The 23707-nt window shown below is 39.6% G+C and overlaps 1 protein-coding gene across 3 annotated transcripts in view; it reads left to right on the forward strand.

Moving 5' to 3' along the window:
- Positions 1-23707, forward strand: part of SLC39A8 (solute carrier family 39 member 8) — a 72595-nt gene that overhangs the window by 16463 nt on the left and 32425 nt on the right. For all 3 annotated transcript variants that reach the window (XM_079919682.1, XM_079919684.1, XM_079919683.1), the window contains 4 exons: positions 9126-9288; positions 15772-15941; positions 18881-19003; positions 19502-19669. In XM_079919682.1, coding sequence (XP_079775808.1) covers positions 9126-9288; positions 15772-15941; positions 18881-19003; positions 19502-19669 — 624 coding nt within the window. The remainder of the gene's footprint in view (positions 1-9125; positions 9289-15771; positions 15942-18880; positions 19004-19501; positions 19670-23707) is intronic.

The raw sequence follows: 23707 nt of genomic DNA on the forward strand, positions 1-23707 counted from the left end.
AGCCCTTGGCGAGAAGCAAGGCCAAAAGACCTTTTAGTCTTGGCAGCAAAAGGGAGGAGGCCTAGGGGACTATCTTGCTGGTGATGGAAAGCAGAGTGGCCCCAGCCCCTGGAGCCAGGTCAGGATCATGAAGTCAAAAATCCAGATTACTTGTGCTCTGACACCACACCAGGCTTCTGGGGGTGAGAGAGCCTTGGAAACTGCACGTAGAGGGGGGGCAGGGCTGAGAACCTTGTCAGTAGCTGTGGTCATCAGAAGATGTTGTAAACCTCTTTTAAAGAGTGTATCACAGCTTTTAAAATTTCTTTTTCTTTAGTAAAAATTAAAAAAAAATTCCAGCCTGTCTTAATTGTGTTTGGAGGAACCTGTACAAAGATTGGAAAACCCTCGTGATTTAACTTTATTTTCTTAATTAAAATAGGAATACATGCATATTGCCTAAAACTTTGGCAAATACAGAGAAGCAGAAAGGAAAAAACAAAAAAATCTTTCATAATTTCACCATCAGAGGTAAACACTGTTAACATTTTGAAGCATGTTATCTCCAGATTTTTTTTTTAACATCTTTATTGGAGTATAATTGCTTTACAATGGTGTGTTAGTTTCTGCTGTATAACAAAGTGAATCAGTTATACATATACATATACCCCATATCTCCTCCCTCTTGCATCTCCGTTCCACCCTCCCTATCCCACCCCTCTAGGTGGACACAAAGCACCGAGCTGCTCTCCCTGTGCTATGTGGCTGCTTCCCACTAGCTATCTATTTTACATTTGGTAGTGTATATATGTCCATGCCACTCTCTCACTTCGTCCCAGCTTACCCTTCCCCCTCCCTGTGTCCTTAAGCCCATTCTCTACGTGTGCCTCTTTATTCCTGTTCTGCCCCTAAGTTCTTCAGAACCATTTTTTTTTAAGATTCCATATATATGTGTTAGCATACTGTATTTGTTTTTCTCTTTCTGACTTACTTCACTCTGTATGACAGACTCTAGGTCCACCCACCTCACTACAAATAACTCACTTTCGTTTCTTTTTATGGCTGAGTAGTATTCCATTGTGTATATGTGCCACATCTTCTTTATCCATTCATCTGTCGATGGACACTTAGGTTGCTTCCATGTCCTGGCTATTGTAAATAGAGCTGCAATGAAGAAAATATTTGCAAATGAAGCAACTGACAAAAGATTAGTCTTTAAAATTTACAAGAAACTCATGCAGCTCAATATGAAAAAAACAAACAACCCAATCCAAAAATGGGCAGAAGACGTAAATAGACATTTCTCCAAAGAAGATATACAGACTGCCAACAAACACATGAAAGGATGCTCAACATCGCTAATGTGATGCAAATCAAAACTACAATGAGGTATCACCTCACACTGGTCAGAATGGCCATCATCAAAAAATCTACAAACAGTAAATGCTGGAGAGAGTGTGGAGAAAAGGGAACCCTCTTGCACCATATCTCCAGATTTTATTTAACCTTATTTAGAGCAGTGGTATCATTCTATACATATTGCTTTGTAATAATCTGTTTTTTCCCTTATCAATGTATCATAAAATAAAGCATCTTTCTCCTTTAAATAATATATCCAGGAAAGGCTCTTTTTTTGGAAGAGCTTTGAGAATGTGTATAAACTTTGGAAGAGCTTTGAGGAAGAGCTTTGAGAATGTGTATAAGCACGTGTGTGTGTGCACGCCTGTGTACATTGTGGGAGGGACTGCATCAGCACCATAGTGGCTTCAGTAAGAACTGTAAGGAAATCTGCAGGAAAAATGGAAGACCAAATCTTGGGGAAACAGAGCTGGGATCACTTGATTAGCCACCTTTTACACCTTAGAAGATCATCTTTCTAGAATGTTCTTTGCTCAAACCTTAGAAAACTCTTTTATCATGGTGAAATAATCATGAGTAAACTTTAAAGAGGAAATTAATTGGGAAAAAGTTCAAAAGAAAGTTGGTAGGGGGTGATTGAGCACATATATATGTTGTGCAAGAGCCAGGCGGTTTGGAAGTGGTATGCAAGTTCCTTGTAACTGCGGTTGGGTAGTTCCATTCTTGCGTCAGGAACAAACCTGGAAGCGATGCCCATGGTCACTCCCACTTTGCCGCTTCTGCTGCCAGAGTGGAGCATTTAAATCACCAGTTCCTTGACGTTGTGCGGTCGCCCCTGAAGGGGAAAGTTAATGGGACTGTTCACTGGTTTCAGGGTCAGAAATGGCCTCCCAATTGTTAAACTCAAACCACCCTTTTAAGCTTTAAATATTTACATTCTTCTCTTGGGATATTTGTCCAGTTGCCATATTTGAAACATTCTTGTATATACTTCATCTTCTTTTGCTTTTATACTTGTTTTGCTTTTATATCATTTTGTTTAGGTTACTACTATGAACAGGTTTTGCAATTGGTTTTAAAAATTACTGTGAAGACAAGTGAGGGGTTCATTCATTCATGTACTAGTTTGTTCATTCAACAAGTATTTACTAAGCCCTGCTGTGTGCCAGGCATACAGTATTATATTGTTAGTATTAGCATTAGTAAATACTAAGGTGGATATGAGCTCAAGGATTCCAGAAGTTTCTTTCCCATCACATAATGATTTTGGATCTTCATCTTTTCCTCTTCCTAATACACTCTTAACAATCTGAGACCAGTTCCTGGCCTCGTAGTTGTATGGTTATATGATGGTAGCTTAGAAGGATGAAGCAACATATTGGCTTCTCTGCTTGAAATGCAGGAATACTGGGTTTAAAAAAGTTTGTGTGACTCAATTACTTGACAACCCAGAAAAACTGACAGGACTTGATATTTCATTCTAATTTTGATCGTCACTGAGTCTAAATGCATCAGGAGAGCTCTCTCTCCCTGCCTTGAGAGCTCAGCCATACCTGTAGCCGTGGCCTTATTAGGAAGGTGAGCTGCTCAGCTTCCACAGAATCACAGGCCGTGCAAAACAGAATCTGAAACCACCTCTGGGGTGACCTTTGAGTGGGATGATATTTCATTTGTGGCATAGTGTGAAGGCCTAGGCTTAATGGGTACGGGATCATATGGTCTTATTGCTTTGTATTATTTAGTGGATGCCATTTGACTAGACAGCCAAGTAGAGAAGACAGCCCATGTGTTGGGAAAAGAAGGGTAGAGAAGCTTATCTTTTTGTTTTCACACAGGTTCTGGACGTAACATTCCTTTGCTAGCTTTAAAAATGTCTTTTAGGGCTTCCCTGGTGGCGCAGTGGTTGAGAGTCCACCTGCCGATGCAGGGGACACGGGTTCGTGCCCCGGTCCGGGAAGATCCCACATGCCGCGGAGCGGCTGGGCCCGTGAGCCATGGCCGCTGAGCCTGCGCGTCCGGAGCCTGTGCTCCGCAACGGGAGAGGGCCCAACAGTAAGAGGCCCATGTACCGCAAAAAAAAAAAAAAAAAAAAGTCTTTTAAATAATTACTTTATATATCGGTTAGGACTCTTTCATTTGTCAGTAAAAGAAGCTTACGTGAAATTAGCTTAAGTCAAAAAGGAAATTCATTGACTCAGGTAACTGAAGATTCAAGGGCAGAAGCAGCTTTAGGCACAGATGTATCCAGGGGATTAGTGATGGTATTGGGTACCTGCCTTTCTCTGCTTATTAGTTCACCTTCTTTCACATAGTGGAAAAGTGGCCTAAGGAGCCCACAGACTTGTAGCAATCCTAGTGGAAGATTTCTTCAAATAGCTCTACCAGAGAGTGGACAAGTGTGGGTCCTATGTTCCCTGGTCAGCCCTGACTAAATCACATAGAGGGAGGCTCCCATCGCAGGCAGGTGGTCTGTTACTGGATGATGGGGAAGGAGTCTCAGGCAGGCAAAAATGATAAGCATTCACTGGCCTTAATTATTTCTTATGTTTTGGGCTTTTCTCGCTCTGTCTTATTTTCTGGCTCCCTTTCCTGCTTTTGCACAAATTATATGTGTATTCCCAAAGTTTCTTTCCTCTTTCTGTACTCTCTCTCCTGATGATCTCCTCCACTCCCACTTAACTGCTATCTCCTTACAGAAGACAGCCACATCCTTCTCTCCGGCCTCTAGCTGTCTCAGAGAAAGCTCACTCATCATTTCCATCCGGTGTCCCACAGGCACCACTGCAACTTTAAATGTCTAAAATGAAACTTGCCACCATCCTCCGAAATGCCTTTCTTTTCCTAGGTTCTCTAATCACACCAGTAGCAATATCCTCTTTCTACTTTCCCGGAATTCTAACCTCAAAGTCGTTTATGACTGTTTCCTCTGCATATTATTTCTGCTTCATATGAACTCTCATAGTTCTTTATAATTACTTTATCACCTTCTCTCTGGTTTTATAGATACTGGTGTATCTGATTTCTTCTGCTGAAATTATTTTGGTTTCTTGATGGAAGGTATGACGACTTATTTTTCTCTGTACTATTTCTTTCTCTGTTGTCACCCTCCACCTTCCACTCCTTCCATCAATGTCATACACAGAATTTTATGATGCAGTAAATACTTGTTGAATGAAGGAAAGAATTTATGTGATGTGTAGTATAATTACATGGTTATTATACTTGGTATTGTTAAAGAAAACCAGAGTCTGACAGTAAGGTAATAAAAACAGATTTTATTCAAGAACTATTGCAGTAGGGGAAAAGGGACCTCAGTATAGAACTGGGCTCAGTTCTGAATACATCATGGACAAGTGGGGATGTATAGCCAAGGAACAGAGTGGGGGTCAGTGGATGGGAAGTTACTAAGAGGAAACATCAGGGGTAGGGAGGGAGTTTGGTTAAATAGACCTAACAGGATTCCTGCTGAAGCCAGGGTAATCAGATATCAGGGTGAGGAATGAAGAACTTGACCAGACATTGAGGATATTAAGATAATATCAAGTATTAAGGCTAGGGGGTTCTCTCTAAACAGACTTGGCAGGATTCTTGCTAAAACTGGGCAGTGCCAGCCCTACAAGGATGGATGCAAGGCCGAAGCCTAGAGGACTTAGAAGAACCTGACTAAAGTTTAGTCAAGTAGAGAGCCTGTGTAATTATCTACACTGTGTAATCTCAAATCTTGCCTAGCTCCTTGGCATTTATTATAAGCAGATTTCCACTGTATAAAATGTTGAGGGAGGAATTTGCCCTAATCATTCAACCTTCCCCCGTCCTCACTGTTCAGGCCCTGGGCGCTCATCCTGTTTGTCTCTGCTCTGGGAAGCACTGCCCTTTCTTAGACAACTGCTTTCTTTGTGTCAGGTTCAACTCTGTTAAATCAAAGCACAATAAAAATCAGTATTGTTTAAAGCCAAATAGGGTGCAGTATAAAACTATTTGCGTTCCACTTGCTGGTAGATAGCTATTTAATGAAACTAATTAATTAATTTTCACTCATAACTTCACTCCTTTATTTTTATTTATTTTTTAAATTAAAATATAGTTGACGTACAATATTATGTTAGTTTTAGGTGTCCTATGTAGTGATTTGACATTTGTAGACATTATAAAATGATCACCTTGATAAGTAGTAACTATCTGTCCCCACACAAAGTTATTACAATATTATTGACCATGTTCCTTATGTTGTATATTACAACCCCATGGCTAATTTATTTCATAACTGGAAGTTTGTACCTCTTAATCCCCTACATCTAATTCACGCCCCCCCAGCCCCCTTTCTGGCAACCTCTGTTTGTTTTCTGAAGGTAGATCGCTAATTTAAATAAGGCAGGCCTGTCGTTAATTCAGTTTTGTCACACTGTTAGTAGTCCATCCTCATTCTAAAATCATAAAGCAAGGCCTAGAGTTTTGTCATCTCTGTACCTTTTTGTTCTTTCTGAACAGATCATCAAGACTCTCAGCTATCTTTCAATATTGAGTATGTGTTCCTTGATTGCATTGGTTTTTTTTTTTTTTCCCCTAACTGTATGTAGGACAGTGTCTTTAATGATGTACAATGGGCAGTCTGGGTATCCTTAAGGATAGTGACTTGAAAACTCTTGACTGCCACTTATAGTAAAAAATGAACTTTATATTGTGGTCCAGTATACATGTGCATGGTATGTATAAAGTGTAACTGAAGCAAAAGTTTGACTAAGCAATACTTCTGTTATGTGTGATACACTCTGTAGTTGCTATTACATTGTTTTTTACTTACTGATAAAATGCTCTCTGTGATGTTGTAAGTGGATTTTCTGATCCACTAATGGGTCACAATTAGAGTCTAAAAGGAACTGCTTAACAGTCATCAAGTTTTACGAAGTCTTAGATTGTTCATTCTGAGAAGACTTTTGCAAATTATCTATGGGCAGCATCCGTTTTCCTCCTATTTTGGAGTTGGAGGAACTTCCTTGCAGGGAAACAGTGCTGCTTTGTATTTTCACTTCTACACCTATTTATTCCTGGAATCATGCAGTGGGGCAGTCGAGCCACATGGACTCTGTAATTTTATTTTATTTTTTTTGGCAGCGCTGCACAGCTTGCGGGAATCTTAGTTCCCCAACCAGAGATTGAACCTGGGCCCTCAGCAGTGAAAGCACGGAGTCCTAACCACTGGACCACCAGGGAATTCCCTGGACTCTGTAATTTTTGAGCCTAGCATTTATGCTTCTGGGTGTCTTCACAGTAATGAATAAACTATACCCACTTTCTCTCCCTCCATTGGCTATCAAGCTATTTTCTCCCTCCATTGGTTCATTATCCCTTATTCTTGGTCTTAGGGAAGACTGTTAACAGAGCATTGAGTGTTGTCTCCTATTCTAGGGATGGCACACAGCTATCATTGTCACGAACCCAAAGGAGAGTTTAGGTTCAGTAAAGAACAGTTTTAGGCACATTCTTAGATGTTACAAAAATGGTGTGTACATGTGCATTTTCTTTAAGGCAATTGAAGTCTTACCTTTTGACAACTCCATACAATTTGATGTATTTGATGTTTTTCATCTTTCCTTCATAATCAGTAGTGATCTTTTACCAAATCTTACATTTTTCATTTGATTGTTTCTGTTGTGAGGGGAATTACAGCACTTTATGATGAAACAGTTAACAACAACTTTTGAGTTCTTGGTACGGTTCATAGTGTGTCAGTGACTTTGGGCTGCCATAACAAAATACTGTAGCCTGGGTGGCTCAAACAAGAGAAATTTATTTTCTCACAGACTGGAGACTGCAAGTCCAAGATCAAGGTGCCAGAAGGGTTGGTGTCCGGTAAGAGCTCTCTCCTTGGATTGCAGATGGCTGCTTAAGACAAGGTGTCTCTTCTTATGAAGCCACTAATCCAGTTGGAGCAGGGCCTCCCCCTCATGACTTTATCTGACCCTAATTACTTTCCAAAGGCCCCATAACCAAATATCATCACATTGGGGGTTAGAGCTTCAATATATACGTTTGCGGAGGACACAATCCAGTCTAGAGTACAAAGCTAAGGTCTTAGTGGGGTTTAAATATTGGCTGAAGTATGCAAAGAAACGTTCTTTGCAGTTATTAAAGATAGACGTTTTTCTTTGAGTGAATGGGTATTTTTCATACTCTATAATTCTTATAATATTTATTAGCAGTAGTAGCACATTTAATTTCTTTTATAGTCTTCTTAATAATGCAAGTATATAGAAGAAAGTTTACAGTTAAAATATGCCCAAGAGTAAAACGGTACTTTTAAAATGTTATTTCTGCAGAGAACTTTTTTCTAATGCAGAGTCTATTCCTTATTAACAGTTAAATGAACTTCTAAACAGCCTAGCACCATTATAATATAGAAATATTGTAATATAGAAAAGCTACCCGCCATCATTGAGAATAATAGATATTTTAGCAAGCAACAATTTGTTCTAAAGACAAATTGTCTCTCTCTCACTTCTATATTTTAAAACAACTTTTATGTATTGAGATTATTATTGCAGTCCAGGATGGATGAACTTCTTAACCATGAAGTTGTAAGGGAACCAGATGTGTTTGTCTACAAGAAACGGTATACAGAGGTATTCCAATAGCCTCCACAAAATACCTATTCAAACTGAGGAAAAACAGAGATGGGAGATTGAGGACATAGAATTGTTTTAAAGCTCTTTGTGTGAATTGGTGTTGGTCCACTGATAATATATATTTTTTAACATTTTTATTGGAGTATAATTGCTTTACAATGGTGTGTTAGTTTCTGCTTTATAGCAAAGTGAATCAGCTATACATATACATGCATCCTCATATCTCCTCCCTCTTGCATCTCCCTCTGACCCTCCCTATCCCACCCTTCTAGGTGGTCACAGAGCATGCAGCTGGTCTCCCTGTGCTATGCAGCTGCTTCCCACTAACTATTTTACATTTGGTAATGTATATATGTCCATGCCACTCTCTCACTTCGTCCCAGCTTACCCTTCCCCCCACCCCGTGTCCTCAAGGCCATTCTCTACATCTGCATCTTTATTCCTGTCCTGCCGCTAGGTTCTTCAGAACCATTTTTTTTTAAGATTCCATATATATGAGTTAGCATACTGTATTTATTTTTCTCTTCCTGACTTACTTCACTCTGTATGACAGACTCTAGGTCCATCCACCTCACTACAAATAACTCAATTTCGTTTCTTTTTATGGCTGAGTAATATTCCATTGTATATATGTACCACATCTTCTTTATCCATTCATCTGTTGATACATTTTTATAGTGACTTTTTGTAGAAGAGGTAGTGTTGGGCTTCCCTGTTGGCGCAGTGGTTAAGAATCCGCCTGCCAAGGCAGGGGACATGGGTTCCAGACCTGGTCTGGGAAGATCCCACATGCTGCGGAGCAACTAAGCCTGTGCGCCACAACTATTGAGCCTGTGCTCTAGAGCCTGTGAGCCACAACTACTGAAGCCCTCATGCCACAACTACTGAGCCCACACGCCTAGAGGCCGTGCTCCACAACAGGAGAAGCCACTGCAATGAGAAGCCTGCACACCGCAACAAAGAGTAGCCCCCACTCGCCGCAACTAGAGAAAGCCCATGCGCAGCAACAAAGACCCAACGCAGCCAAAAATAAATAAATTAAAAAAAAAAAAGAGGTAGTGTTGTGTGTCTAGAGGAAGTAGTCCATGCCTCTTTACAGTATCTTTGCTTGCAGCCTTTTACTCTGTTGACACATATATGGTTACTTTGTTTCTTCTATTTCAGTGTTTATCGGCGGAAGAGATCTTTTCCCTTCATGGATTTTCAAATGCTACACAGATCACCAGCTCAGACTTCTCTGTCATCTGTCCAGCAGTCTTACAGCAATTGAACTTTCACCCTTGTGATGATCGGCCCAAACACAAAACAAAACCAAGTCTTTCAGAGGGTATGTTGCAAGCTTTTTCTCCCATTTGTTTGAAAACTCTGTGAGCTAGTCTAAAATGAAATTAAGATGCTTCTTTTTCTGCTTTATTGCTCTTAATTAATCTACATAGAATCCCTTGGTAAAAAAATACTTATATTCTGGAAGTCTTTAGAATAAGTATAATTAGAACTCATTTAAGCTTCAGAAGTTATGCTCTTTTATTTATGGAGTCAAAATTTTACTTGGTACCAATGGAAAATTTTATACAATTCAGTCCTTGATTTTAAGCAATACATGTTTTATGTTGTGTATATGGGATGGCACATTCACTATTTGGGTCATAATTGATCAATTTCCATTATGTTGTACTTATATTATTTTAAAACCTGTCAATTTATCTGTCATTGTCAGTAAAGAGATAAGGAAACTAGTGTGGTTCTAGATTAAATCTTAAGGTACTGAGTTATTACTGCTTTAATTTTCATAACTAAAAGAAATGCCAGTGACTCTTTTAAGTGCCTATAGTGGTGTTGCCATAGGTATTGTAAAGAAAATTTTAAATATAAGAAAGTAAGTGTATTCTTACTGTATAGCCCACATACTTAATTAAACAGGTAGAAGAGTTCTTTCACCAATGAGATAGATCAGTTGCTGAGGGGCAATTTCTTGGTATTCCCAAATTGTTACCTGCCCCACATGAGTATTTTAATTCTCATTTTTTTGGTTCCTTTATTTTCTGTGTATTAAGCATTCAGTAGTGAACAAGAAGAAAAATTCCCTGCCCTCTTAGGGCTTACAATGTAGCGAAGAAAAGAAATAGGAAACATCTATACAAACAAGCAAATAAATTATATAATTTCAGAGTGATAAATGCTATGAAGAAAATAAAGTAGGTAAAGGATAGGAGATGGTGGGTGAGTGTGATTTTAGATGGGTCAAGGGAGGCCTCTCTGATGAGATTACATTTGAACAGAGTCCTGACTGAGGAGAGGGAGAGGGCCATGGCTAGATCTTCTCTGGGGGACAGCATTCTTGGTCCAGGGAACAGCAGCATAAGCTTGGGGATGAGCTTGACATGTGTAAGGGACAGCGAGAAAGCGTGTGTGTCTGGAGCACAGTGAGCGGGAAGCAGAGTAGGAGATGGTAGCCAGGGGCCAGAAAGGGAGGGCTTGTACGGTGTGGTAAACGGATCGAATTTTATTCTGAATGTGGTATGAAGACACTGTAGGGTCCTAAACAGGGGAGTGATGTGATTTTATTTGGATTTGTAAAAGATCATTCTACCTGCAGTTTGAAGAATAAATTGTTAACGGGCAAGAGTAGAAGCAAGGAGATGGGTCCGGGGACTACGGCCAGGGCTGGTGCTCAGCTTGACGGGGGCTTGGTCTAAGGTGGGAGTGGAGGAGTAAGGAGATCTGGTCAGATTCAGGATGGATTTTGGAGACTGTGCTAATGTGGTTCGCCTCTGCACTGGATGTGTGGGAGGGAAAGATGAATCCAAGTTTAAGCCAGAGAAACTGCATAGATGGTTGCACCATATCCTGGGATGGACAAGACTGGGGAAGGAGCACTTTGCTGTGGAGGAAGCGAGTGGTGAGGACCAAGAGTATAATCTTTGATGTGGTTAGTCCGAGATGTCGATGTAGACCCACAAGGGGGCGTGTCCAGTAGGCAGCGGCACACGCATATTTGGATTTCAGAGAATAGTGGAAGCTGGGGATTTGTCATCTCAGAGATGGCGTTTGGAGCCACTGGTCTGAGTGAGCACATCTAACGTGAATATAGATGGAGAATATAAAGAGAGGAAAGATGAAGAAGAAAAGGGAAGCCTCAACAAAGGGAGTGCCTGTTTTATTGGGCTGGCCAAAAAGTTTGTACTGTAACATGAAAAACCTGAACGAACTTTTTGGCCAGCCCGATACTAACTTGTGGATTCCTTTGTGTATATATGAGCATTTTAATCTCACTATATATGAATAAAAGGGGTAACAACAAAGACAAAAATAACGACAACAGCCAACTTTTATGTAGTCCTTTCTATAACCGATACTTTTCCAAGTTCTTTCATATGTTAACTCAGTTAATCTTTGCACAACTGTATGATGGAACAACTATTCCCATTTTACAGCCAAGTACACTGAGGTGCAGAGAGTTCAAAGTCATTTGCTCAAGATTTATACAGCTTGTACGTGGTAGAGCCAGGTTCAAACCCAGGCTGTCTCAGCTTCAGAACTCATGTTCTCTTTTGTATTCTATATTTACATATACAAAGAATAGAAATTACCAACCATAATTTATCAATATAATTAGAGATTTTGTGAGTAACAATAATTTCAGAGCTCATTGTTCAAACAAATATTTTTTCTAGATATTTGCTATTTTAAATGATATTTTAAACAATGAAATGCCCTGGATTCTTTATATAATAGTTCACTTAATATAGAGTCAGTTTTGAGCTCATTCAAGGGAATGGAAAACCAAAATAAAAGCAAGCCAAACTCTGATATTTCAATGGGCAGATAAAAGAATCTCACTTACCTGAGACCTTACAGTTTGTGATTTTGAAATTGCCTCTCAGGTACTTTATAAACTCATATTGATGAGTGCAATAAACTGATGGTAAATTAAATTCTCTAGGAGATTAATTACATTTTAGCAATAAGTTAATGGTCCAAAGTTGCCTCATTTTTTTTTTAAGATCACAGAATACCATTCAGTTCAAATAACAGATAAGAGTAATAGTATCTTATCCTTAATAGTATCCCTGAAAATCACACTGTCCAACTCTGTAATACAGTTGATGACATAAGTCTATGTTCCAGAGAGGTTAAATGGCTTCCTCTAGGTACATACCTGAGGGGGGATGAGAGCCCAGGGCTCCTGACTCCTGGTTTGCTGATCTTTCATTGTATAACAGTGAGACAAATGAACTAAAATTTACATGGTGTCTACTTACTAACTTAAAAAATATATATAATGGCATTTATTGAAGAGTTACTATATTACAGGGTCTGAATTAACTGGTTTTATTTCAATTCTTCTAAAAACTCTATGAAATAGGAGAATTACATTTGCTCAAACAGGTGAAGTTCTTAGAAGAATCTTAACACACTGTGGGCATTCAATAAATGTTCGCTATTGTTACTAATATTCCTTGAAAATGTATTAAAATTCTTCAGAGTTCACTAAGAAGCGGAGAGAAAGGATTTTCTCTGAAACAGATCATTAGAGGGAGTCCTATGTGTATATGGAGAGGTCCAGGGAGTATTCTTATACTAATTCATTCTTTGGTGCTCAGATTGAGTGGATGAATGAACCTTTTTTTCCTGAATAATGTGCTAACAGTGCAAGAAGGGGAGACTATGCTGTGTGCCTGGAGCATGATGGTTCCCACTCCCACAGTTCCCCAAGTGGTTCTGATGTGCACAATAATAGTAAGGAAGGTTAGAAATGTTGGACAAGCAAATGAGTTGGTATTTTTTTGACAGAGTTCTGGACTGCACCTTGAAAATATGGCATTCATTCATTGATCAAGATATGTGTGCTATTTGCTGGGCAACATTCTAGGCTCTGAGGAAGAATAAAACATAGCCCCTGTCCTTGAAAATCTTATAATTTGTATCATGTAGACGAATATATAAGTGATAAAATGATGGTAGCACACAAGAAATGGTAAGTGGTCCAAATACCTTCAAAGAACTATGGGAAACTTGATGAGCAAGGGATTGCTGCCTGGAAAATCCAGAAAAGTTTCATGGAGGAGGTCTTTGCATTGGCTTGGAGAGCCGTGTGTAAGTTCATCAGGCAATGAAGATAGAAAAGGTGTTTTCAGATAAAGAACCACAGTGCAAAGGTAATTCTATATTTGGAAAACGTTGTGTTTGCATAAAGGCCACGTTGATAAGGGGGTAAGTAACATTGGAGAGATTGTGTGGCAGTCCGTTGATGAAGGGCAGCTGCAAATAGGGGCACGAGATGATCAGAACTGTGTTTTAGGATAATAAGATTGGTGTCCATGTCAAGTAGGGGGAGGAAGACCAGACAGAAAGCTGTCAGTGCACCAGATGAGAAGTGGGAGGTGATGGGATGGAGAACGTGGAGTGAGATATCTCAAGCAAAATTCATAGAGTTTGGTCACTAATTGTCTTTGGAATTGACTGTGGAGAGTGAGACATTGAGATCCTGATGTTTCTGCTATTTACGGAGACAGTGGACAAGGGTAGTGAAATAGGATTTCTCAGGGGAAGCTGATGAGTTTAATATGCGTGGTGGCTTTGCCTCTGTTTGGTACTCAAAAAGTTCTTTGCATTTCGATTTTAATTTCCAACTTGTATATATCTTGTCTACCTAATTAGATTATAAATATTTGTTGAATGAATAAACACATGTAGGCTAGCGATGGGATAGAAGACTGTTTGTTTTAAGGGCAACTACACATAGATTATACCATGGAGGAAGAGGTGGGCTGGAGAACTTCTTCGAAGTGGAAATGCTAAGGGGAGTGGGTAGTATTGCTTTAGGTGATAAGGAAAGAAATGGGAATGAGGTGGACCTTTGTGAGTCCCGTGAGATGACTCTGGGGCATGGTTAGGGGCCTGGAACTGATAGGAAAGTATCTGCAGAAGATAAAGGCATGGTCGGTGCTGCGATGGTTCTTGTGGTAACATTGTAATGTGTATTATCTGTCCTTTTCATGTGGTACTCAGCACAAGCTACCTTGTTTTGCTTTGTGTATGTGTGTGCCCTCTAGCGTCCCCAAGCCAAAGGTCCAAGCTCCTTGTTGGCAGGAAGCACGGTTTGGTCTACAATCTAGGCTCCATAAATGTTTGCTAAGATGGCTTATTTGTAGTTAGAATCACAAGAATAATGGTGAGCAATCCTGTATTCATGAAGCACAATGTAAGATGTTCACAGTTTTGTTGAGTCTCTTGAGCTTTTTAAAAATTAGATTACCTCTAAGGGGTAATGAAACATATTGCTAATGAATGTGGGCCCTGGAGCCACACTGGGTTCAAAATCTTGCATTCTATTCACATGACTTGGGCAGCTGATTTGAACTCCACGTACCTTGGTTTCCTCAACTGCATGAAGGAGGTAGTAGTAGTACTTGCTTCGCAGGGTTTTGTGAAGATCCAATGAATTAATACAGGTTAGTCACTTAGTATGGTGCCCAGCACATGGCAAACACTCTCCAAGCATTTGGTGTTACTACGTACTCCACTGACAGTGTCAATGAGGAAAGTGCCCCGACATTTAAAAATGTTTTGTGGGCATTTTAAAGAAGTGACAATGCAGAGGCAGCTTTCTAACCTTTCACACTGTCCTTAGTGCACAGTCAGTGAGGCTGCAGGCAAAGCCAACGTCACACAGTTCTGGGGGCAGTTTGTATCTCAGCCTGCACTGCCACCTGCCCCTGTACGGTTCACAGTCTGTTTCACTCGCATTCCCATGTTTTTGTTTTGTTTTGTTTTGTTTTTGCGGTACGCGGGCCTCTCACTGCTGTGGCCTCTCCCGTTGCGGAGCACAGGCTCCGGACGCGCAGGCTCAGTGGCCATGGCTCACGGGCCCAGCCGCTCCGCGGCAATGTGGAATCTTCCCGGACCGGGGCACGAACCCATGTCCCCTGCATCGGCAGGTGGACTCTCAACCATTGCGCCACCAGGGAAGCCCTCCCATGTTGTTTTTAAACCATCCCCTCTAGGATAACCGGGGAGATATTGACCTTAGGATGCCATCCCTTCATTTCATTTTAAGGAACATTTATTAAGCACCACCAGGGGGCCAGGCCCTAGGATGGAGACATGAAGAATGCTCCACGACCCTTTTCACCACTGTCTCCACCCTATGGGATATTGTTGCCTTTGTCCGAGCCTGGTAGGGTGAGTTGTGCAACATATCCACTCTCTGCTGCTGCCATGTGCTCCCTTCTTGAGTGCTCACTGCACTGGGGCTCCCTGGAGGCCCAGGCAGGGGGCTGAGGTGCTGTCTTCCCGGAGGAGGTGCTGTCCACAGGGCCTGCAGACAAATGATTATGACGAGCTCAGTGTCAGCAACTATGGTCATCTTGAAGCTAACAACCCCACCCATCTGCTTGCCCTCGTCACCCCATACCTTCTCCCCGAAACCCACACTGCCTCTGTTAGTCCCCTGAAAGGCCTAGTTTTAAACTGGGCTTTGAGCCACAGATGCAGCTAGGTAGCTCGGAGCCTGTGGGCCTCGGGTGATCACTCTGCTAGATGTTCTTCAAATTCCCTGCAAGCTATAAAAGTCTGTAATCCCATAATGATGACTTAGGACTGAGGAAAGCATAGGCAGTGTTACTATTAATATTTATATTCTCAGTAATTTTCTATGTAATTTTCAGTGAGAAGGTTTCGTTGTTTTAAAGAGGATACCTGTTTCAAGCTTTTAAAGGTGAAATGTGTTTCAGACTTAATGTACAGTAAGATGTCATTTGGCTCCTATGCTCTAATTAACTTCTACTCTTTTCCCTCTGATCCACAGTTTGGGGATATGGCTTCCTGTCAGTGACAGTTATTAATCTGGCATCTCTCCTCGGACTGATTTTGACTCCGTTGATAAAGAAATCTTACTTCCCTAAGATTTTGACCTATTTTGTGGGGCTGGCTATTGGGACTCTATTTTCAAATGCAATTTTCCAACTTATACCAGAGGTAAGGAGGTTGGCTGTTCGTTTCTGTGAATAATTGGTTCTTTGAAATGTTTCAGCACTTTGTACATTTTAAGCCTCCATAATTCTTGCAGCATTTTATGGTCTGGTTTATAGTGTTTTGGATAAGAGAAAGCTGAATCACAGCAAATGAAGAAACTTGTCCCAAGCTGCAGGGGAAGTCAGCGTCAGAGAGAAAATTAATATTCTGGGAGGCCAGGCACCAGGACGTGCTCAGACAGCTCTGGGACACCTCGGAAGGCCTTACAACTCTATTCTGTCTCACATTTGGCAAATTTAATTTTTCTACACTCTTTTTATTATTTACTTATTTATTTCTGAAGTGCACGCAGTGTCAAATTTACTAAGATATACAACAGAATTCCTCCATGGATCAGTTCGGTGCTTTGTGACCACCTAGAGGGGTGGGATAGGGAGGGTGGGAAGGCAACGCAAGAGGGAGGGGATATGGGGATATATGTATATGTATACCTGATTCACTTTGTGATAAAGCAGAAACTAACCATTGTAAAGCAATTATTCTCCAATAAAGATGTTAAAAAAAATTCCTCCATATATTTACTACAGCTAAAGAAGACTAGAGGGTAAATTAGAACATGGTTGACAAACCTTTTCATTCTTTTTGATTGTGGATAAAAATCAATCGAGGGCCGATAAATAAACAGCAGCTTATTTTTTCCTTTGGTAAAATGTATTATTGATCTGCCATTGACTACAGTGTGCTATTCAGTTTGTCAGCACATGATATATATATGTTTTATTTCAAATCTATAGTGTGGCCATATAAGGAAGAGAGATGGAGTGAGGAGAATAAGTGAGAGGAAAAGAGACAGGAAGGAGAAAGAGATATTAACAGGAGGGAGTCACAAAGGGCAACTAGAGAAACACATATACACGTGGACAGTATCTCCCCATTCATGCACACACAAAGATGGAGGGGCAAGCTCTGAACAAAAGGAAAACATACAGTATCACCTTCAGCTCATAAGTTTTAGAAAATTATTAACTAAAGCTCCTTTTAGTTTTCGCAGCTATATATGAAAGTGGGGCTGTAACTTCTTAAAGTCATAGTTTTTTTTATTATTATTATATCTAGAAAGGACCTAGGAGAACATCTACTTCAAAGCCTCAATTGTAGAGATGAAAAAACTAAAATCCAAGGGGATTAAATGACTTGATTACAGCCTTATAATCAGCTAGTAACAAAGCTAGGATGACAAAACAGATTTTCTGATTTTAAAAATTATATGTAATATATTTGATATAGTATTATATATATTAACTCACCTGATTTGTGGTGAGTCAAATTAAATGAAACAAACTGACATGGTATGTGGACTGAGGATTGTACATTTATGATTTTGATGTTTCCTGTTTTATTGAAAATGTAATAATACATTAAAATGTCTATTAGGAAAATAAGAAACTTCTTCAACAGCACTTATAGAGGTTCTTTTGCCTTTCTGTGATAATTAGGGAATTATGGATGTGAGCAGAGAATTATGTAAACACTAGAGAATCTATCTTTTTAATAATACCCCCAATTTACATAGTTATTTCTTTTTTAAAATTTTTTTTAAAAATTTATTTACTTTTTATTTTTGGCTGTGTTGGGTCTTGGCTGCGGTGCATGGGCTTTCTCTAGTTGCAGCGAGCGGGGGCTACTCTTCATTGCGGTGCACGGGCTTCTCATTGCGGTGGCTTCTCTTGTTGCGGAGCGCGGTCTCTAGGTGCGCGGGCTTCAGTAGTTGTGGCACGTGGGCTCAGTAGTTGTGGCTCGCGGGCTCTAGAGTACAGGCTCAGTAGTTGTGGTGCATGGGCTTAGTTGCTCCGCAGCGTGTGGGATCTTCCCTGACCAGGGCTCAAACCCGTGTCCCCTGCATTGGCAGGCGGATTCTTAACCACTGAGCCACCAGGGAAGTCCTGATAGTTATTTCTTTTGTGGCAAAATTATTTCCCCTTTGCTATTTTATTTTATAACCACCGTGTTAGTTATATAGAGTAGGTATTTTTATGCCATTTTTGCACTGTGTAAATAGGTCCGGAGAGGTCACTGAAAAGAAGATGTGGCATGAGGTCTCCCCAGAGACAGATGTAGAACAAGAACCCAGGCATTTTCTATTCTAGACTGCTGTTCACAGGGGACATTGACAATGTGTGGAATGGTATAAAGCTGTGGCTTTTCACATGTTATGCTCCCCTGCTATTTTACTTATTTTAAGTTTGTATTTCTTGTCTGCCTAGAACATCATGACTCTATAATTTCAAGCTCCAGCTCTTGTCCTGTGTCCTTTAAACAATGAATTATTTCATTCTCATCATTTGTGAGTGTGTGTGTATGTGTGTGTGTGAGTGCCTGGTACCTTATATCTTTTCTTCCTTATTCTGGGGCTCAGTCCTCGATTTATTTATCTCTTTAGGACTTACTAGGACCCTCTAAGTTCAAGGGGCTCTCTCTTGGGAAAACAGTAATCCAAGTGACCTACCATATTTGCTTTAAAAAGTTGACTCTGGAAATTATGGGCAAATATATTACTTTTAGAAAAAGTGGATAATCAATGTCTCATTTGTCTTAATTACCCATGTCTAATATTATCTTATAAATATAGGAATCAGTGCTGCTTTTTTATTGATAAAAGTTTACTTTCTCAAGGCAAGTATCGCTGAAGGTGTTATAGCTAGGAAACTATAAGGTACTCTGGGGGTTTTATTTAATAGGACTTCCTCTGGTTATAAGACTTCAGTGCTATCTCTTACAGTTTGATTACTCAGATTTCAGAGTTTTTGTTTTATGATTTTGGCAGGTAAATCCCCAATATTAACTGGATGTGAAGGATGGACTTAGGACTGTGGTGAAAATTATTTACTGAATCAAATTAAATTACTTGGTCTTACCTGAATTGCCTTTTTTTCCTCCCTTAGGCATTTGGATTCAATCCCAAAATTGACAACTATGTTGAGAAGGCAGTTGCCGTGTTTGGTGGATTTTACATACTTTTCTTTTTTGAAAGAACGCTTAAGATGTTATTGAAGACGTATGGTCAGGTAAATGGACTTTATTTAAAATGTTTGATGTTTTACCCACTAAAGCTACTTTATATAGGCAAATAAAGGCAGGAATTTTATTCTTACAATTATGTGAACAGTTCAGTTATTAGACTTGTGAATGTGAGGAGAGAAAGAAAAAGATCAATATATTGATAAGTATAAGAGGAACACTTGATTCTTATTGTAGAATTTGGAGTAAATACTAACAATTTAATGTCCAATAACAGATGCACATAATTTGTATTCCATTCATATCCATCAACATAAGAAGGTATATGCACCCTAACATGAAAAAACAAAAACAGGAGAATCTAATAAATGAAGATACATTTAAAGGAAGAGAAATTTTATAAATCTAAAAAGATTATACTACATACGGAATAGATATAAAATTTTTCTCTTATAAATAAAAACCATTACATTCTCTATTTTCTTACCTGTATGAGCCATCTTTGTTTCTTCTTATAACCTTTTCCTCCCTTATTTTTCTTGTAGGATGGTCATACCCACTTTGGAAATGATGACTTTGGTTCTTCTCGAGAAAAAACTCATCAACCTAAAACGTTACCTGCCATCAATGGTGTGACATGTTATGCAAATCCAGCTGTCACAGAGCCTAATGGACACATCCATTTTGATAACGTCAGTGTGGTATCCCTACAGGTATTGTAATTCTCTTTACTGCGTCCTTCACACTATGTGAAGACTGCTGTGCATGCAGCCAGTCAGTATTTTGCACATTTAATTGTATCAGACTTATTCCTGCATGTGTGGGATAAGTGGAATGTAAGTTTGTTTCTTTGTCCACTTTCCCTCTGTCAGTTTACTGCAAATATGCGAGTTTAGCAATAAATTGTAGGCTGCTGGGTTGGAGGCTTTAGTATTCTCTAAGATTGTTTAACTATGTAAGAATTACTAAGATTTATACAATGATATGTTGCAAAATTAATTTAGAGCATTTCTCTTATTTTGCAATTCTTTCGAGATACAAAACCAAAGAATCCCTTTGGGTGATTTTGAAACTGAAAGAAGACTTGTAAGCTATTAAAATTGTGTTCATTAATTAATTGATTTAGAATTTTCATTCCCATTTTCTAAATAATGTTAATAGGTATTATTTCTTGAGCAAGTATTATATGCCAGATAATAAGCCAGCACTTATTTTATCTCATTTACTTTTTTTTTTTTTTTTTTGTGGTACGCGGGCCTCTCACTGTTGTGGCCTCTCCCGTTGCGGAGCACAGGCTCCGGACGCACAGGCCCAGCGGCCATGGCTCACGGGCCCAGCCGCTCAGCGGCATGTGGGATCTTCCCGGACCGGGGCACGAACCCGCGTCCCCTGCATCGGCAGGCGGACTCTCAACCACTGCGCCACCAGGGAAGCCCTCATTTACTTTTTATAACAACTATTAAAAGTAGGGATTCTTTTCTACATATTAGAACTACATATTAGAACTATTAGAACTAAAAGTAGAGATTATTTTCTTTGTATTAGAATTATTTGGAAATCAAACCCAAATTATGTATGCAAAAATGAGAAGTTATTGGAAAGATAGTGGCTATCTAATGGGATAACCAAGCTATAGGAAGATCAACAACCCTGGAACCATTAGAATTATTAGGACTCCCACTCCCTTCTCCTCTCTGCATCTTAGAGTCATTCTCTTTTTTCACTGTGGACGGGCTCCTTCATAAACGGGAAACATAGCCACTAGCAACTCCTGGGATTTATGTTTTATAATTTCGGCTACTAGAAGGAAACTGACCTGCCTCCTTAAGTCCTAAATCCAAAATTTCTGGCGAGTGTCTCCTTGGTCCAGCTTGAATTAGATGTCCACTTCTAGACTAATCTAAGTGCTTAGAGGGTTGGGCGCTTTGTATGGCCCCAAGGGAATATGGATGCGGTAGAAGAGTGGTCATTAAAAGGGAGACTGGGATGCTAGTGTCATGGGTGTCCACACACGTCTCATTTGACAGATTAAGAAAGTGGAACTTTGGATGCCAAATAACCTCTCCAGGGTCTCTCAGCTCATAAATGACAGATCCAAAAGCTATAAAGTTAAATACAATATAAAAGATGATAATTAAAAATAAAATCAGAAGGAAGTCAGCTAAGAAACAAAAGCAGAGAAAAGATATTTGGAAGAGGTTATTAACGCAAATGATCTGAGTTTCCTTCTGGAAAGAAAATATGATTGGTCCTATACTTCTTCCCACCCGATTAAGGAAAATCTCAGGAGGGATTGAAAAGGCAGTTTTATGTGAGCACTAAGCTAAGAGAGGAAATTATTTCATGCAATATAATGAATGATGCTTTTAGGCAAGACTTTGCAAAGAATAAGTAAATGTTCAAATAGATAATTTCCTTTAATAATTACAGCTAACCTTTATTAAATGTTCAAGGACTATGCCTAGAACTTTAGATGAGTGATCTCATTTGATTCTCATAGTAGCCTAGGAGACAAGCACTCTTATAATTAGGAGATTGTGGCTTAGAGAGGTTAAATAAACCCAAGGACACACATCTCCTAATGACGAAGCTTCTATCAGGACTGAGGCCATCTGATGCGGAAGCTTGCACTTGCCTTGCTGGATTGCCTTCATTATGTCACTGCTCTGCTAGGATCAAGATGATAACATTAACTCTTAATAAATATTAAGTTTTGTAGAGGGAAGAAGATAATTTTGGCCCATGGTCAGTGCTTTCTGAGAACAAATAAAATTGATCTGCTCAGAAGTTTGACTTTAGTTTTAAAGTTTTAGGACTCCTGGTTTCTGATTCACAGTGGCCAGAAGACATGTTTGCTGTAAACACAAACACCGTGGCAAAGATGGGGTCCTAGACGTGATCCTGTTTTACATAATTTAGAAATATCAATCAAATGGCCCTTGTTTCTCTGCTTCTGGTAGTAATGCTAATATACAGGCTTTCATTCATTTATTTAATAAACATTTATTGAGTACTTGCTCACTGTCCTAGGCACTGGGGATTCAGAAGCAAACAAATTCTTGTGAAACTTATAGTTTATTCAGCAGAAAGAGATAATATAGAAAAGAGTAAAACAAGAAAATATCAGGTAGCATTAACTATTTTGATGAAAATAAAACATGGTGATGTGGCAGTGACATGTGGAGGCTTCTTTGATCTATCAAGAACGGTCCCTTAAGAGGTCAGCGGAGAATTGGATAATGAGAGAGAAGAACCAGCCATGAAAATATCTGGGAAAATAATGTTCCAAAAGCTTTGAGAATAATCAGATGGGTCCCATACAAGGGAACTGGAAGCTGAATGGCGTTGGATTTCCTGACATCAATGCTGGAGACCAGTGGCACAGTACCTTCAATATTCTGAACAGAGGCAACTGTGGAATTGTAAACCTAGGTAAACTACCAGTCTAGTGAGAGAGCAGAATGAAGCTAGGAGTCTTGAAATCTACTTCTAGGAATGAGAAGTCCACCTGAAGTAGAGAAGGTGTGTGCCAGGATGACAGCCATGACCAGGCCTTGATGAGCCACATAAAAAGTCCTGATGCTAATTTCCTCTGGGGACTATTTTCTGGCCGTTTTGGTTGTAGGTATAATCTCTAGTGAAGAGAGATTTAAACAAATTGAGCAACGCACTGTTGTTTTCAGTTTTCTCTTCACATCGCATTAAAAACAACGGGAAGAAGAGACATTTAAGAAATGCTTTCAGGGTCCAGATATTGCTTTAAGAGACAATAGGTAGAGAAATATGAGTGATATTGATTTTAATAATAAAATTAGAATATTTTCTAGTATTTTATATGATGAGAATATATTTAACCTGGGTGACCCCATTACAATGATTGAACATGACGTGTAAAATTCATGGTTTGTTTCGAAGCCCAAGCATTGCCCCGAGAATTTTGTTGACGATTCCTGTTTTTACTGTTTTGACACAGTGAAGTTTTTCCAAATTGAAGATAATAAGAAACCATCTAAGAGTGAGTTAAGAAAAGTAGTTTAATTTGACATTGCTATCAAAAGAACACAAATTATATGACAATCTGGATTAAAACAACATGATTCTTGGTTTTTCTGGAATATAGGAAGAACAAAAGAAATGTTATAGAATAATTAAAATGCATGACTTAGGGATGTCTTTATCAATATTCATCCCGACAATTTTGGTTCATCACCAAATACTCAGAAATGCAATAATGTTTAAGTTGAGTTGCCTTTGGTATTTTGTCTGTATTCACTCATATAAAAACTATAGTTTTGGGGCTTCCCTGGTGGCGCAGTGGTTGAGAGTCCACCTGCAGATGCAGGGGACACGAGTTCGTGCCCCGGTCCGGGAAGATCGGGCATGTAGGAGCATTCATGTTCTGGGGGGAAGGTAGCAGTGATAGAGGCATAATAAGGAAGCAGTTATGAGGGACAGACTGGAGCTCAGGATTCCATTTCTCCAGTTATCCCCGTTATTGCCTCTAAGTAATGTTTCACATCTCACCCTGTGACACTTGCTGTGTTCCTTTCTCTCTCTGACTACTACGCAAACACAGGGAAAAGTCATTGCGGTAACTCTGCAGCCGGGTGGGTCTTTTCCCCCTGAGTCTACAGCTTCAGAAAGACTGTGTTTAATAGACGTTGATTCCTCAGGAATGTCAGGTACTTCGGGGAGTTTTAGCTCTTCAAGGCCACTAGAGGGCCCATCTAGCTCATTCCTCCAGTAATACA

The sequence above is a fragment of the Stenella coeruleoalba genome (assembly GCF_951394435.1).
Source record: "Stenella coeruleoalba genome assembly, chromosome: 4".
In the NCBI taxonomy this organism is placed as follows: domain Eukaryota; kingdom Metazoa; phylum Chordata; class Mammalia; order Artiodactyla; family Delphinidae; genus Stenella; species Stenella coeruleoalba.